Genomic DNA, 17969 nt, shown 5'->3' on the forward strand with positions numbered 1-17969 from the left:
GTTCATTTTATATTTAAAGTGTTAGGGTTTAATTGTAGACTTTAATATTTAGGGGTGTAAAACTACACAGTAGAGTATACCCTCAGGTATTAAAGATACAAAGAAACAAATGTGATACTAAGATTTAGATCTTAGAATGGTTAGGATAATAAAAACAAAGTCTTTATGTTAAAATTTCTCTATACAGCCCGAATCTTTAATTTTAGCACATTCATGACAAATTTCAGTCTTTACTTCAAACATGTTGTTCTTTTTTATTTGGATAAATTATTGGGCCTATCATATATGGTTGGAAATATTGAGATATCTAGTTTGTATCCCAATTTGAATCACAATACAATTCCACCTATAGTTGCAGATATGTTCCAAACAGTACTCGAACGTCTAGTTTGACAAATTTGACAAGATTGTCTAGTAATTTAACCTTTTAAAATAATATGTTCCCGAACTTCATTTGAACTGGACATGTAACATAATATATTTTCATATGTCTAGTATCTCCCTTTATAATGTCAGCTCAATCTGATGTACAGTTTGAGAGATATGTCTAATATCGCAAAACTAGTCAGCAAAAATTTTAAGATCAAATTCGGACATGACTTAGTTTATATCATCCTCCTATTCTTTAAAAAGATTTAAGCTCGAATATGTATCATGAAAAACATCTTATAAGGTCAAAAAATTAGAACAAATCCAAAAAATAGCATCATCATTAAAACCAAGAAGAACCTTGTTATCAAAGAAGGTCCCTTTAATATACAAGCTCTTATTTCCAACCATCTTTTCCTTCTTCAATTTCAGTTTCTCCTCAAATATTTGCTTAGATGTCAAAAATACAAGAGTTATAGGTCTTCCATTCATCTTAAAGGGATACTATTTGTCACTCCATCATGTATAGCTCTCATATCATACTATCATGGTCTACCAAGTAACAAATGACTAACTTGCATTGACACAACATCACATAACATCTTATCACAATATTTACCAATAGAAAAAGCAACTAAATCCTGCTTATTCACTTTCACTTCACCACTATCATTCAACCACAATAATTTATAAGGTATGAGATGTTTGGTAGTGTGTAAGTTTAAATTTTCCATCAATTCAGTACAGCTACATTAATGAAACTACCACCATCTATAATTAAGTTACATCCTTATTCTGAACATGACATCTTATGTGGCATATGTTCTTTTTCTAACCTTCTAAATCATCCACCTTGACATGCATATTCAATGCTTTCCTCACCATAAGTGCCTCTCCCTTAACCAAATTTTCAACACAAATATCATCAGCATCCTTCAATGGTGTCATCTTCTCCTTTTCATCCTCCCCATTGGTCTCGACTTCATTATTATCTTTTATAACCATGAATCTTTTGTTTGGACACTATGAAGCAACATGACCAAAACCCAAATAATAAAAGTACTCAATGTCATAGTTACGAGAAGTAGGAGTAACATTATTACTTTTAACAATGACTAAGATGTCTTTCTTCTCTCTAGGGTATTTAGCCTTACCCTCCTTATTTGGCTGTGATGGACCACCTTCAATGTTAACCTTCTAATTGGGTTTCCAAGGTGTTGAAAGGCCTAATGGTTGGCTTTGTTGAATGGTACCCTTCTATTTAAGATGTTTCTCCTTTTTTATGGCCATGTGCACTATACCTTCAACTCCACATAATATGATCTATATCACAATTAAGGCCATTAATAAATCTATCCATAATAACCTCTTTATCCTTCTCAACATTAGCTCATATTATAACAAGTTTCATCTCCTAAAAGTACCAATCAACACTCTTTGTACCTTGACTTAAACTCTGCATTATTTGATACGATTCTCTATAATAATAGTTAGGCACAAATCTCCTTCTCATAAGAGATTTGATCTCATCCCAACAATTTAACTTCTATTGTCCCTTAAGATGTTTTAAAGACTCGTGATCAGTATGAATTATGAACTTCTTAAGCCATAAATAATATTGCCAAATCTCTGAAGTTCTTATCAAAGCATAAAGTTCCTTATGAGTAGGATATTTCAATCTTGCACTAATGAGATTGTCACAAAAATAAGTTATGGATCTTTTTTCTTGCATTAAAACAACTCCAATACATATCCCTAAAGCATCACATATAATCTAAAAAGTTTTTGTAAGATCATACAATGATAATAATTGAGCCAAAATTAATTTTTTCTTTAATAAATTAAAAGTATGCTCTTGTTCTTTGCCTCATTTAAAACCCATATATTTCTTAACTATCTCAATTAAAGGTGTGACTGTAGTATTGAAATCCTTAACAAATCCTGTATAAAAACTAGCCAAACTATGGAAACTTCTTACCTTAGTGATTGACTTAGGTTTAGACCATTCTTGAATAACGCTAACCTTTTCATCATTCATCTCAATACCTTTTGCATTAATATATCTAAGAATCACAATATGTTCCTCGCAAAAGTCACACCTTTTTAGATTAGCATATAATTTTTTTTCACAAAACAACCAATCATTCTTTAAATGTTTAACATGCTCCTCTAAATTCTTATTATAAATTAAAAAATCATCAAAATAAACCACAATAAAATTACCTATAAAATAGCATAAAACATGGTTCATTAATCTCATAAAAGTACTAGATGTATTAGTAAGTCTAAAAGGCATAATTAACTACTGATACAAACCATATATATTTTAAAGGTAGTTTTCCATTCATCTCTATCTTCCGTTCTTATTTGATGATAACCACTTTTCAAATCAATCTTAGAAAACATACAAAACCCATGCAATTCATCTAACATATCATCAAGTCTAAGAATTGGGTGTATATACTTTATCATAATATTGTTGATGACATGACAATTAACACACATCCTTCAAGTTCAATTTTTAATATTTTTGGTGTTCAGGTACAGGGTTATCTTTGTGTCAAGGTTTATCTCACGAACTTTGATTTTTAGTTTTTCAAGTTTATCATCTACTTCGATGTGGATTTTTGGATTTTTATGTTCATGGGTTTCACATCAATATGAGATAGACTTTTATGTTCTTTAGCTAGAACCCTTATATGTTTGTCTCTCTCCCTTGGTATTAATGTTTCCTTAGAATACATATCATAATTTTAAATTTTAAATCTCAATCGATGAACCCAAATTGATTTAAGGTGAAAAATCTTATAATAACCCAAAACCAAGCCAAATAGCAATGAAAAAGACTGATTTTAAGAGTCAACGAACTAACTTTGTAATTTTAACAAATAACTTATTCTAATAGCCCCTCTAAATTTTCCATTTTTCTCCACCTTTTTTTTTTCTTTTCAGTAGACTAATCTAGATAGAATTAATAATGTTTTTTTTTTCAAGATCAAAATAAACACTAATTGGATAACAAAGACAAAGAAAAAACAAAACATAATAGAACAAACTTAACTAAAATAAAGGTGGATAGAAACAAGTAGATTTGACATGAAAATAAAACCTAAACAAAATAATTAAAAAGGGATATAACCTAATCTATAAAGTCAAGCTCTATTGCCAATTGATGCAACATCGTGGATATAAAGATCCATAAATCCAAAAGCAAGATTGACGCAATCCTAGAAGGCAAAAAATAAGATTTGATAGGATAGTGTGTCACAATAATTACCTTGAACTGTGCACTAGAACTATTGGAATTTAAACCCCCACCCAATGATTAGCGAATCATGAACGATAAGTATAAGAAAGATATCACGAAAATAGATATTCTTTGATAAAATTATATTCAATTCTTTCAAGACCTAAAAAACACGAGTATCCCCACACACACAAACACAAGGTTGCGATAAAAGTAACAATAATCATTCCACACAAAAATAGTTCTTACAAAGGAGTATTTATAAACAAGTGTGACTCTTATACCAAAGTTGTCGCACATATAGGAATAAAAGAACCTAAGATATTATAATACACTAACTTAAATAGTCTTATATTTGAAATTATATCCTGGAGAGGCTAGTATAAAAATTTCTACCCCTTAGAAATCTCATATAAGCTAGGGGAATCAAATATGAAATTGTCGCCCCTTTGTTGCCTTCATTGGTTAAGATTGTAGCTTTTCCTCTTCAAGTATGTAAGGTTGTTGTTCGCATTAATCCTCATTGTATGACTATAAACTCTCCAAAATAAATTGTTGAATATCGTTCGATCATTAGGAAAAGAATCTTTTCCAAATAAAAAAATCCATAAGTTGTGAGGCAACAAATAACAAAACTTGTACACCACCTTTCGACCTATAGTATGAGGTCTTTTTGAATTTTGATTAACTTGAAATCTTAACCCACTATAGAAAAATACATCTGGAAACTTCTAGTAAAATTTCATCTCGATCCAACGGTTGGATTGAGAGTTATGCTCGTTAGTATTAAACTGAATAGTAGAAAACGTTATGTCAAAGACCGAATTTGATTGTTCAACCCTTGTATAGATCATATCACTTGGCTTGTAGACCCAACACCACTTCGCCTTTTTTCTAAAAAATAAAATTTGATTAATCTTTTTATTTAAATCATAACTAATTCCCTCTCTTATTTATTTATTTTATTTTTATATGGATTTTCATTAATAACCTATCTTTTATTGTTTGAATTATTTAGTTCCTTTAAAAAATTAGTAATTGACCTTTTCAATTTCATAATAATTTAAAAAGATTATTGTAATTTTTCTATGAATTTCATCCTTTAAAAATTTATATAAATAAATTGAATTTACATTGTGTATTTATAAAAATAAGAATTATTTGTTCTTAGCAACCAAAAATTAACCTCTAATTGTTTATTCTAAGAAACTAGAATTATTCTCTATGATAAATATAAATAAAAATATATGAAATAAATAGGACAATCCGGGTTATAACTTAATTTGCATGTTCAACTAAATTTTGTTTTTACTAGAATATCAACTTTTATTTAATTAGTAGTAATAATTGTTTTTAATTTATTAATTCATATATTTTAAATTTATTCTATTAAACATACAAAATATTATTTCATTTCTCAATTACAAAAAAATAATGATACCCAAAATACATCCATAATGTTAGCACATTATTATCTTGTATTAAAAACTAACCTTGAATCCTAAATGTGACATAACATGGGTCACCAAAGTAATTTGTATAAAAACCAGTTTATCCTCAAATTGGTGTTCTTCTGAATAATCAAATTGGTGTCTATATTGATTCTGAGTTAAAAATTATAAAAAAAATCAAAATCAAAATCTTGATTTTTAAGATAATTAAAAATCAGAAAAAAAATTAATTTAAAAATATGTGAAAAATTCAAATAAACTCCTTAATAATAATTAAAAAATATATATCTTCTTACTTTTGAATGTTATTTCAATGGGTATTGTGTTTTTTTTTTCAAATTTGTGAGGTACAAGTCTTTAAATTCCACGGATATCATGTAGTTTTTAGCATATTTACATTATTATTTTTTTATTGAATTTTGTATATTTATACGACTTCGGAATATTATCAACCATGCTGGAAGAAAAGCAAACCTGTAGAGTGGAGCATTGATGGTTAGGCCATGTTCCAAAATCATAGCCTTGGCAGCAGCATAGTTCTGTTAGTTCCCCTACACAGAGCTGCAGACCAGCTGGAGAAGCAGTGGAGGGACTGGTCTGCACTGCAGACACTGGTGAGGCTGCCGCAGAACTGGGATGATCTGCTACAGAACTAGGCTGCTCTGTTGCAGCAGACCTGAGAACATGCGCATCCGATGATGGAGAACCTGTTCCTGCACAATGATCATTGGAAAGACAAGCATGTGGTGACAGTATGACAATGTGGGATGGTGATGAAGGGGTGGTAGAATCTATGGGCCAAAGGGTAGGCTGGTGGGGTGCGGCAGAGGGCAAAATTGGGTTATGGTTGGGGCCAGTTTGGTAAGTAGTAGGCTGAAAGGATGGAGGAGGGTTCAAGGATGGAAGATAGGTTGGTGGGGTGGGAGGTACCGGTGAGGATGTTACCTGTTCAGACTTCGCAAAAGGAAAGACATTTTCATGAAAACGAACATAACGGGAGACATAAATACGATCAGACTCTAAGTCAAGACAACGATAACCAAGATGAGATGAGCTATAACCTAAAAACACACAAGGAGAAGACCGGAAATCTAATTTATGAGCATGATATGGACGCAAAAAGGGAAAACAAAGACACCCAAAAATACGTAGGAAGTTATAATCAGGAGTGCGTCGAAACAGACACTCAAACGGAGATGTATTTTGGAGAACAAGAGTAGGCATGCGATTAATAAGGTAGACCGATGATTCAAAAGCATAGTTCCAAAATCACAATGGGGCACTACACTGGCCTAAAAGGGTTAGGTCAGTTTCGACAATATGTCGATGACGACGTTCAACAGTGTCATTTTGTTCATGAGTATGAGGACAAATTAACCAATGATGAATACCAATGGTCTGAAAAAAAAATTATTTAATTTATGATATTCACCGCCCTAATCAGTTTGAACAGATTTATTTTTAAGAGAAAACTGACGCTCAATAAGTGTTTGAAAACGTTGAAAAGTGAAAAAAACATCAGATTTCACAACAAGCGGATAATACCATATATGTTTGGTATGCGCATTGACAAAAATAAAAAAATAGCGGAAGCCATCAGAAGAAAACATAGGGGCAGAACCCCAAACATCACTAAAAATTAATTCAAGTGGGGCAGAAGTTTTGTGACCCGTAGGTCGTAATGACAAACGGGACGACTTTCCTAAAGGACAAGCTTGACACTGAGTGAGAGAATGTCTAGAAGTACATATGATTTTATTGTCGGAAACTAACAAATTGAAAATGCGAGGGGTTGGAGTACCCAAACGACGATGCCACAGGTCGGCAGTCGCGGAGATGCAAGGAGACCAAAAAGCTTGAGGAACTGACGTGGCAGAAGACTCGGAGAGGACATAAAGGCCATCATGACTCTGACCGGAAAGGAGAACTTCCTTGGTGACGAGATCCTTCACATAAAACATAGAAGCGTGAAATTCAAAATAAACATGATTATCACGACAAAATTTTTGAACAGATAACAATGGTTTGGTAATGTGAGGCACATGGAGAACATTAGATAATGTAAACATGCGTTTTGGGGAATGTAATTTAGTATGTCCAATATGGGATATGTCAAGGCCTTTACCGTCACCAACATGCAAATAATCATTACCAAGATAGGGTGCAGAATCGGTCAGAGTTCCAAGATCAGGTGTGACGTGTTGATTTGCGTCGGTGTCGGGGAACCAAGTCGCAGCAGAGATATTCCCAACAGCAAGATGAGCAGAGGGCTGCGGAGAGCTGCTACGAAACTGGGAACAATGGGGAGCTGTGTGGCCAAATCCGGAGCACAATTGGTAGTGTACATGCTGCTGTCCAGACCACTGCCCAGCACTGGAATGGTGTCTGGTTTGCTGCCAGTGGTTTGGCTGCCAATCTGCAGCAAAGTAGCCCCTGTTCTGGGAGTAGAACGGTTGATGTGGGGACGCCAATTACCTCTAGAGCAACCCCTGTTGCGGCTGAAGTTGAGGCTGTGATGAGACATAGCATGGTGTGCAGAAAACTGGGGTGTTGGCAGCAGAGGTAGCTGCTGCGGCAGAGAAGAAGAAGACAGCAGAGAGGGAGCGATAACCATGGAATGGAAAGAGTTCTTGTACAAAAATTCATGGGTAAGAAGGTGGCTGTGAAGATCAGCATAGGATAACGGTTCTGCCTTGGTTATGAGACTCGTTACCAAGTCTTTGAACTCACCACGAAGGCCACGAAACACATAAAGGTTGAAATCTTCAAGAGACATGGGGCGACCAGCAGCAGCAGCCAATTCATCAAATAACGATTTGGCTTGCTGCATGTATAGACTAACCGATGAGTCACCTTGTCGAAGGTCTTGAAAGGAGCCATGGAGTTACATGATGCTAGAATTAGACGGAGAGGCAAGCGCTTTCTCAAGAGTGCGCCAAACACAATACGAAGTAGAACAATCTACCACGAGATGCAACACATCCACGGAGAGAGAGGAGAGCAAAGCACTCAAAATAAGTTGATCCTGTTGCTTCCAATGAAAAAAAGAAGGGTTGATGATAGAGGAAGAACCAGCAGAGTTGTCAAAAATATGAGATGGAGGACGACACTGAGCCGTCAACAAAGTGAAAAACACATTGACCAAGGAGATATGGCTTCATCTGCATTCTCCAATAGAGATAATTTATGTTCGTAAGTTTTAGCGAAACAACTTGGTGAGTGTTCACTAAAGGAACAATAGTTGTAGTGTGGGTTCCTATGAGAGGTAAAGGAACGACAGGGACTTGGGAGGAAGAATCAGAGACAAGCTCTGCAAGTGGAGGCTGATGTGGGGAAGAAAAAGCACCGGCGGCAGCAGCTTGGGGATGGTTGGCCGGCTGTGCTGCACCACCTGTGGAGAGGGAGAAGTCGGCGGCAGCAGTAGAATCCATGTAGAGAAAATAAAGAGAGGGTCGGCTGCAAAGGGAGGAAGGGAGAAAAGAGTTCTGACGGCAGAATACTCTGATACCAAGTTGAGAATAATTGGAAGGCTTAACCTAATGGTTAGCCAACCCTTTTTATATATATATGTAGGGCAATATACAATAGTAATGGTGGAGGTTACCACATAAAAGTATGTCTACAATATTTTCTATATACAATATTTCCTATATAAGTACATTCTATAATACCTACCATTCCCCAAGCAGCATGCTAACTCCAATAAACTCCCAATCACTCTAATTAAGAAAAGACAAGTTAGCAGCTGCAAGTTTCTGCTGAGTAGAATTTGATCGGACTCACAGTGTGATGTTTTCTGCAGTTCATCAATCGGTGAAGAATGTTTTCTTGTAATATTCCATCTACTGTCTCTGAGATGTAATGGCGTAAGATTTGTGAGGTAGAAGCCTTCAAATTCCACAAGAGTATAAGGCTTGCAACAACCCATTGGGAAGAAAAGAAGCTTTAAATTCCAAGTCTCTACAATCTTAATGGAGGTAGCATTCTTGCATGTTTATGTTGCGTTCTTGCATGTTTATGCTGGATAACATTGGATCATCGTGATGCATTCTTGACGTAAGATTTATGAGTTTGAATACCTTAATACCTCATTTTATTTGATAAAATTAATTAATAGTACATGTCAGTAGTAAACCTGTACAATCTGTTGTATTAAACTCAATCCATCTAGAAGGTCAAGGAAGGCAGCCACCAGCTGTCACCGCCCAGCCGCCAGCCACCAGCTGTATGCCGCCAGCCGCCAGCCGCCAGCTACCTTCACACTTGAAGGTTGAAATATCTTGTTTTGAATTCGTGTATAAATAGCAAGCTGAGCTTATGCTATTCTGTGTGGAGAGATTAGAGAGAAACACTAGAGAGAAAGAGAGAGGGCGTGTATTAAGCTTTTTGTGTTTGTAAGCTATTTGTTTCTGGAAATAAAACAGTGTGTTTTATCCCCTCCGAGTGTTTCAAAACCACCACAAGTGGTTTCTCCCACCAACAATTGGTATCAGAGCCCCGTTCGTCAGAAAACAGAAGTGTTTTGGGAGATATCTGAATTTTCAAAGTTGTCAAAAACAAGTTTTGATCATTCCACAGTGGAGAGATTAGAGAGAAACACTATAGAGAAAGAGAGAGGGCGTGTATTAAGCTTTTTGTGTTTGTAAGCTATTTGTTTCTGGAAATAAAATAGTGTGTTTTATCCCTTCCGAGTGTTTCAAAACCACCACAAGTGGTTTCTCCCACCACAAGTGGTTTCTCCGAGGACACAACTTTCACAGACTTCATCTGGATGATCAATGTGAGGCAAAGTATACAAGTTGAAGAAAGCTCTCTACGGTTTGAAGCAAGCTCCGCGTGCTTGGAATACCAGAATTGACAGGTATTTTCAAGATAATGGATTTGAGAAATGTCCATATGAACACGCCATATATGTGAAGAAAGGAGCAGATGGCAGCATCTTATTTGCGTGCCTGTATGTTGAAGATTTGATATTCACCGGCAATAACCCTACCATGTTTGACGACTTCAAACAAAACATGGTACATGAGTTTGAGATGACTGACATTGGTCTAATGTCACATTTTCTTGGTTTGGAAGTAACGCAGAAAGAAGAAGGGATTTTTGTATCCCAAAGCGGTTACACCAAAGATATTCTTGAAAGGTTCAAGATGGAAAGCTGCAATCCGGTATCAACTCCAGTTGAGAATGGAGTGGAATTGAGGAAGAGTAAGGTTGGAAATGTTGATCCAACTTACTTCAAAAGCTTAGTAGGAAGCTTAAGGTACTTGACATGTACCAGACCGGATATACTCTATGGAGTCGGACTCGTCAGCAGATACATGGAGACGCCAAACCAGTCTCACTTGAATGCAACCAAGAGAATTCTTCGCTACATCAAAGGCACAATGAATGAAGGTATGTTTTATACCTCAAGTAAAGACTTTAATCTTGTAGGCTACTCGGATAGTGATTGGGGTAGAGATTTGGATGAAAGGAAAAGCACAACAGGGTTTGTCTTTTTCATGGGAGACACATCTTTCACATGGTCATCCAAGAAGCAATCGATTGTAACATTATCAAGCTGTGAAGCTGAGTATGTTGCTGCCAACTCAGTCGTATGCCACTCAATATGGTTAAGGAATATGCTGAAGTTTTTGGGATTTCCTCAAGAAAATCCTACGGAGATTTATATTGACAATCGATCAGCAATCGCATTGGCAAAGAACCCAGTGTATCATGAGAGGAGCAAACACATTGATACACGTCATCACTTTATCCGGGAACATGTGAAGAATGAAGAAGTCCAACTGATATCTTGCAACACAAATGATCAAGTTGCTGACATCTTTACAAAGCCATTAAAAGGAGAAGTATTTATCCGATTAAAGTTCATGCTTGGCATGACATCCCTCGATTGAGTTTAAAGGGGAGATTTGTTGTATTAAACTCAATCCATCTAGAAGGTCAAGGAAGGCAGCCACCAGCTGTCACCGCCCAGCCGCCAGCCACCAGCTGTATGCCGCCAGCCGCCTTCACACTTGAAGGTTGAAATATCTTGTTTTGAATTCGTGTATAAATAGCAAGCTGAGCTTATGCTATTCTGTGTGGAGAGATTAGAGAGAAACACTAGAGAGAAAGAGAGAGGACGTGTATTAAGCTTTTTATGTTTGTAAGCTATTTGTTTCTGGAAATAAAACAGTGTGTTTTATCCCCTCCGAGTGTTTCAAAACCACCACAAGTGGTTTCTCCCACCAACACAATCTACAATATGTGCAAATTTTAAATCCAAATTTTTTTTACGAATGAGTATATTAAGAGAATAACATAATTTATGTTCTTTGACCGGTATAATTCGTAAACTGGGTTGATGTTTAAATTAACAATTGCTTCAATTTTTCTAGGCTTTTTTTAATATATACAATAACTGTAGTCTTTGTTAAGATCACAAGTTACCGAAAGAAAATATTAATGTGTGAGCACAGCTTTTCAGCCAGCCTAGCTCATTTGAACTCCGCAAGTGAACTTCATCAATTACAGTTGTCTGAATAATTTGTGTGAATGCATGCATCAGATTAACAAGCGCAACAAGAAGAAATATTTGGCATGCCATGCTGCTATACACATGATCTGATTTTGATCAGTTTTTTCAGAGCTGAAAATATTCCAGAATGCATGCAATCACACATACATCGATTGTTGGAAGGCGCACTGCTAGCTTTTGATAGCTCCAAAACTTTAATATTTCATTAAATTTCCACCAAATTACACGAAAGATACATATGATCAGCTGCTCAAGTAGTATATCTAGTGTTTAAAATCTTTTGAACATCTTGCCACGATGCTTCAGTCCCCAGATTAAGGACAATAAATCCCAAAAAAACAGAAGGAAAGCGTGCAATTCAATCAAGTAAATTAATCCGAAACCTCTTAAAGTCGTACAGGCATGTGCAAGCTCAAGCTATGGCGACTGCGTCTCCAACTGTTGTTGTTAGTCAGGACTATACAAACTCGAAGGTAACCTATGAATCCTAGCAAATAAAACTAGTTATCGTTCAAAATTCTAGTCCGTCCAATCAAAACGCGAAAATCCCAAGAAGGTATAGTCGCGGTTTTCCCAAGCCTTTGCTTTGGTAACCATCAAATATCCCATAATTTTATCATTTTCATTATTTTTTTGGCATCTTTTCGCTTTAATTAATCCTATTCAACAGGAAAACTAGGTAGCATGAATTATGAAGCAAGTCCCAATATATGTTTAGCGCGTGGGTTGCAATGCTAAAGCTAAACAGTAGCTGTTAATATTGTGCTTGCTCATTGTTGATGAATATTATGAGCTTGAAGAAAACTATGCAATGAACATCTGTCATAGAATTTAAGAACACTAGAATTTAATGTGAGATATTTCTCATTAACATATACAGCCAACAGTAATTTTATTTATATTTCCATAGTTTTTTATTGTGTTTAAAGGAAAGGGAGAAGAAAACTCTACTCCAGAAAAATGAAGAAAAAATTAACAATTCTACTTTGCAAGTTTCCACAATTTTCTACTTGCATATTTTTCCAGCCATGGAAGATGGATGACTTCAGAAATTATAAAGATGAGTTTAGGGAGAGACATTAGCGCTTTTCATTTATATATAAGTGATAATTTTTTTTATTTTAAAAAACCTGTGATTTCATTATTTATCTTCTCACAAAATACTATGGAATTTAATAATGTTTTTTTGTCCTTTAATTCTTTTTAATTTACTCTAGCTATGATTTTTTTTTAATTTCATTATTTTATATTATTTTAGCTCAGGATTGAGTTAGATAACTTTTTTCAACTTATTTTCTATGAGGTTAATTGTCATGGTTTTAAAAAATCATTATAATAAAAGGTTGATGCTCAATTTTACAATAAAAAAAATTGATTGTATTGCTTGTGAAAAATAAAAAATGCAGGGAACAAAATTGACAATGAGACAAAAAAAAAAAGTAGAGAATTTTTTGTGCGCTGTTCATCTAGCACATTTCTAAAACAATCACCTCCCAAGATTTTTTTTGAATTTATTTTTGATCCATTTAGTTTGAAACACTTATATTTTAGTCCAAAACTTTATGTTATTCGCATTTCAATTCATAAATATGAGAGATGAGAGAGAGTCGCCAAAAAACAGTAAAGGAGAGAAAAAGACATTGATTTACCCAAATTTCATAAGAAAAGATAAATTTGATGTCAATGTGTTTTTGAGCTTTTATAATTCCAGAAAAAATAGATTGTGGTTGAGAGATTTTTTTATTTAATTATGTTTTTTTAATTGGTTTAAAAGTGTTTTGAGTTGAGCAATTAGTCTATTGAGCTTTCATATAATAGAAAACGTAGATTGGGGAAGAGAAAGATTTTTGGTTTAATTTTGTGTTTCGAACCAATTCAGGAGTGTTTTGGATTGATAAATTAGTGGTTCTAAAGGTGTTTATTAAATTAATGTTTTTAGGTGAAACTAGATTAAAATGTTGTTTTGTATTCAAAAAATTTGTTTATTGAGCTTCCATATTAATGAAAAAAGTAGATTGGAGTTAAGAAATATTTTTTATTTAATTTTGTGTTTTTTAAACTAATGTAGGAGTGTTTTGAGTTGATAAATTAGTTTATTAATGTTCTAAAAATTTTTATTAGATATTTTTAGATGAAAATAGATTAAACAGGGTTTTTTGAATTAAAAAGATCCCTACCTCATTTTTCATCCATGTCTCTTGTGGTTAAAATTTGGGCTAGCGAATAAGATGTCATCTAGTGAATGACATGGCGTATGTCTTTTATAAAAAAAATTAAAGTATAGGTGTGTGGGTCTAAAATAATATTATAATATTAATGGTTTTTTTTATAAGAATGGCACGTAGCAATTTCTTTTTTCTAATTAATATTTGAAAAATATGAAAAAATAAGAAAACAAATTCTCATGAATATTTAATGAAAACAAATTTCTTTTCCTTAAATTTTTTTTATGGATTTTTACTTTAATTTATCACATTTACTAATTTCTCTACCTTCAATCACGGTATTTGCATCTATGTACATGGCATATCTCTCTAAACTCCAGCAAAAATGCTTCATAATAAAACTGGGAGCATTGGAAAGAAAGCATTATCTAAAATATTCAATATGCACATAAAATGGCTAAGGATAAACACAAAAATTTGCCTCCCCAAGATTTTAGTACTAATTTATTAGTTTTTGCATAACCCAAATTTTGAAGCCTCTCAAATATCTAAAATAAGGAAAGAAAAAATATTTCAAATTAAAAACATATTAAAAAAAATAAAAACAATTAGAAAAAAAGAAAAAAAATACAGTTAATTAGGGGTGAAATCAAGAAGAAATATTGAGAACGTGGTTGAAATTGACTAAATAATTAAAAAAGAAGAAGAAGGAAACATACTGAAGAGAGAAACACAGAGCAGAGAGAAAACCTACCAAAAAAACCTCACATCACCAATACTGTCATCGTCTTTGTCACACAAGCAGCACATGAACAGCAGCTCATCTCTTGTCTGCAACTGGCTCTAAGATAAGCTAAACCCTTATTCCTTATCTTTTCTACTTTTCTGGTGGATTTTGCCAATGTTACTATTCTTGCATGATTACTATGATCATCCATGCATTTTTTTTTAATTTTTACTCACTTCTCTCACGTTAACTTTGTTTATAAAACTTCATTCTTGCCTTTTTAGTTATGCAAATGAGTGTATACATATTTATTTTTAGAAGTAGGTTACTATTCACTCAAGCTTTTTTTTTTTTTATTTGCTTCATGTCAACGTTAGTGCTTGCATTTCATAAAACCGGGCTTTGACATCAACAAGTGTTTGTCAAGTTATTGATAAAGCTTTAGCTGTAACAGTTAGAATGATAAGTCTTTTAGTTTTTAAGGCCTGATGAAGGCTTAGAGTGATATTTTATAATTTAAAAGAAGCTCAAGAAGGAGCCAATGAGTTTTCAACAAGTTAGCATTGTGTTTTAATTAAAATTGATTTTTAATTGCTAGGTCTATCGTATCTTCTAATTTTAAAAATCGACGTAAGGTCTAACATGATGTTTTTAATAGAGTGAGATTAATAATAAGTCTACGAGTCTCTTTAAAGTAGAAATCTACGTTGATCGAGTGTAATATTTTGTTCAATTTTTTTAAAATGATAATAAAAAAAAGGGTCAATAAATATATAAAAAAAATATTGAGTTGCAAGATGATCCGACACTGACGATAACTAGATGAATATCTATTAATAATAAATTACTTGTAAATAAGCTTATAAAGTAGTTTTGTTAGTAGATGACAAGTGAGAAATGGAATCAAGAGAATTTTATCTTCTATTAAGCATAATTAACTTTTTATTTTGATATCTTGAACTAGTATATATTTCAGAATTTTTAATTTTCTTGAAAATCTAAATGATTGACTTTATTTTCAGTATTTCTTTTAATTTTTAATATCCCATTTATGGACAAATAACTTTGTATTTTTGGCCTAATTAATTTGGCAATTCTTGTGCTTAGTAAACGTGGATAAAAGGAAAGGTGTGGCCACGCTCCACAGAAGCTTGCGGAGATATGAAACCATCCCTAAGTTAAGCTATAGAAACTAAATAAATAAAAGAAACTTGGTTATAGCTACGGCTAGTCTAGCTCCTTATGCTTTCCTTTTACGATATATATAACCATGCCCGTCGGCGTAGTCACCGGCCGTCAACTTTTGTCACATCACCATAGAACTAGGGCGTCGTTGACAATCAGCATCATATTTAAGCCCGTTGGCTCCACCCTTGCGTGGAAAATGATTGCTATTAATTTACACATTTAATTATACAACCTAAAATATAAGGAGTTAGTGTCAGCTACAAAACAACGAATTAAGAGTAAGAAATGGTACATTGCTGTTCATCATCCAAACTGGTATACTAGTTGCATGGCTACATCTACAGGCGGTGTGCCTCCAGGGTTCCGATTCCACCCGACGGAAGAAGAACTGCTTCATTACTACTTGAAAAAGAAGGTTTCTTTTCAGAAGTTTGACATGGAGGTCATTAGAGAGGTGGACTTGAATAAGATGGAGCCTTGGGAGTTACAAGGTAAATATTATTTGATAGAACCCTAATGTAAGTAGTTTATGCATATACATGATCATTAATATAAGAATTTTGATTTCAGCTCCCTTTAAGATCGTATGTTTTGGTTGAAATAATCCCACCCTCTCTTTTTCCCATTCATCGATCTTGCTTTAAACTTGAAATAATTTCTCTCTCGCCTTGTGATCTTAACCACTTGGTGTGTTTAATCTATATATCCTATATAGCTTATGGGAAAAAAAAACTTGAAATAATTCGATATATTAACAACGAAGATCTGTAGCGAAAACGTAAAATAATCTTTACCATTTATTTCTTGATCAGCTGGATTTTATTCACCCCACCGAGATATAAAATTTCATCTTGTTTCCTCGATAGTTTTGGGCGTGAAAGGGAATTTAAGAAGTAAAAACTTGCAATATATATTTATAATTAGTCCATATATACCAATCAGTTAAAGCTATATTTTTGGTTTCATCGACTAAAAATGTTGTAGAAACAAGAAATCACTGAGGGGGATGCTAGGTAGCTGCGGTTAATTAGAATATTATATATGTGATTTAATTGCAGGTACGCCTTGTAGATTTGGTTATATGATCAGATCAAGTCAACCATCAATATAATTAATGCAATGATCCCAAGGAGAGAAAGACACTGATAAGAGTTGAAATACAACTCAGTAGCGCAGTGACTCAAAAGCTGATTAGCCATTCAAACTAAGATCTCTTATAAACAACTCCTGAAAAACTGGAGTGAGCTAATTAATTCATTTTATATCAAGTACACGTGCATATGAGCTGACTAATTGTATCATCTCTAATGGATTTCAATTACTTTTTTGATGATTTTAATTACTACATGGTGATGCATGAGCGTGTGCGTGCAGAGACATGTAAAATCGGGTCAACGCCGCAAAACGAGTGGTATTTTTTCAGTCACAGAGACAGGAAATACCCAACAGGGTCGAGAACGAATAGGGCAACAAACGCAGGGTTTTGGAAGGCAACCGGAAGGGATAAGTGCATCAGGAACACCGACAAGAAGATTGGTATGAGGAAAACACTTGTTTTCTATCGAGGAAGAGCTCCTCATGGCCAAAAGACTGACTGGATCATGCATGAGTATCGGCTTGAAGATGGTGACGATGCTCAAGGAAACGCTGGTGTAAGTCTTTCCTCCTTGCTAATACCTCACTGCCCCAGCTAACCAAAATAGTAACAAAATTATTTTAAGAATCACTGCAATATTTTTGCATTGCAAAAAAAGAAATAAGAATAGGAGTGTCATTTTTATGCATATATCTGTGATCACCTGCTCTAAATGTGGTTGGTCCATGAAAACAGCTGGCCGGAGAAAACCTCTAGCCTTAGAAACTATAGCAGCAGCAGCAACAACTCTTATCTCTTACCAACCGGATAAATGATTTGAAATTCGAATAACAGAGAGGTCATTATAAGTAGCTAGGATATCATATACCTCTTGAGCCTCTTCTGTGTATATTTTAGCTCAACGTCCTTTTATATTCTGTATGCATGTCTAGGAGGATGGTTGGGTGGTCTGCAGAGTGTTCAAGAAGAAGAATCTATTCAAGGTCAGCAATGAAGGAGGAACCGCAAGCATGGACTCATCTGACCAACAACTCCACACATCAAGCAATCAATCTCGAACTTCCATGTACAGAGACAGCCAATACTTAATTCGTCAACACCATAACCATGGTAGCACTCAACAGACTTTTGAACCAAACAAGCCTGAGCTAGCCCTTTACCATCATCACATGGAAACACCCCATCAATATTCTCTCTTCCCAT

At 34.3% G+C, this 17969-nt stretch overlaps 1 protein-coding gene across 1 annotated transcript in view; it reads left to right on the forward strand.

The window, feature by feature from the left end:
- Positions 1–15854: 15854 nt before the first annotated feature.
- Positions 15855–17969, forward strand: part of LOC7479032 (protein BEARSKIN2) — a 2659-nt gene continuing 544 nt past the window's right edge. Inside the window, exons 1-3 of the mRNA XM_002319836.4 lie at positions 15855–16161; positions 17045–17322; positions 17699–17969. The exon at positions 17699–17969 is cut by the window's right edge and continues 544 nt beyond it. Of these exons, the coding sequence (XP_002319872.2) occupies positions 15999–16161; positions 17045–17322; positions 17699–17969 (712 nt within the window). The 5' untranslated portion in view covers positions 15855–15998. The remainder of the gene's footprint in view (positions 16162–17044; positions 17323–17698) is intronic.

Source organism: Populus trichocarpa, chromosome 13 (genome assembly GCF_000002775.5).
Source record: "Populus trichocarpa isolate Nisqually-1 chromosome 13, P.trichocarpa_v4.1, whole genome shotgun sequence".
NCBI lineage: Eukaryota > Viridiplantae > Streptophyta > Magnoliopsida > Malpighiales > Salicaceae > Populus > Populus trichocarpa.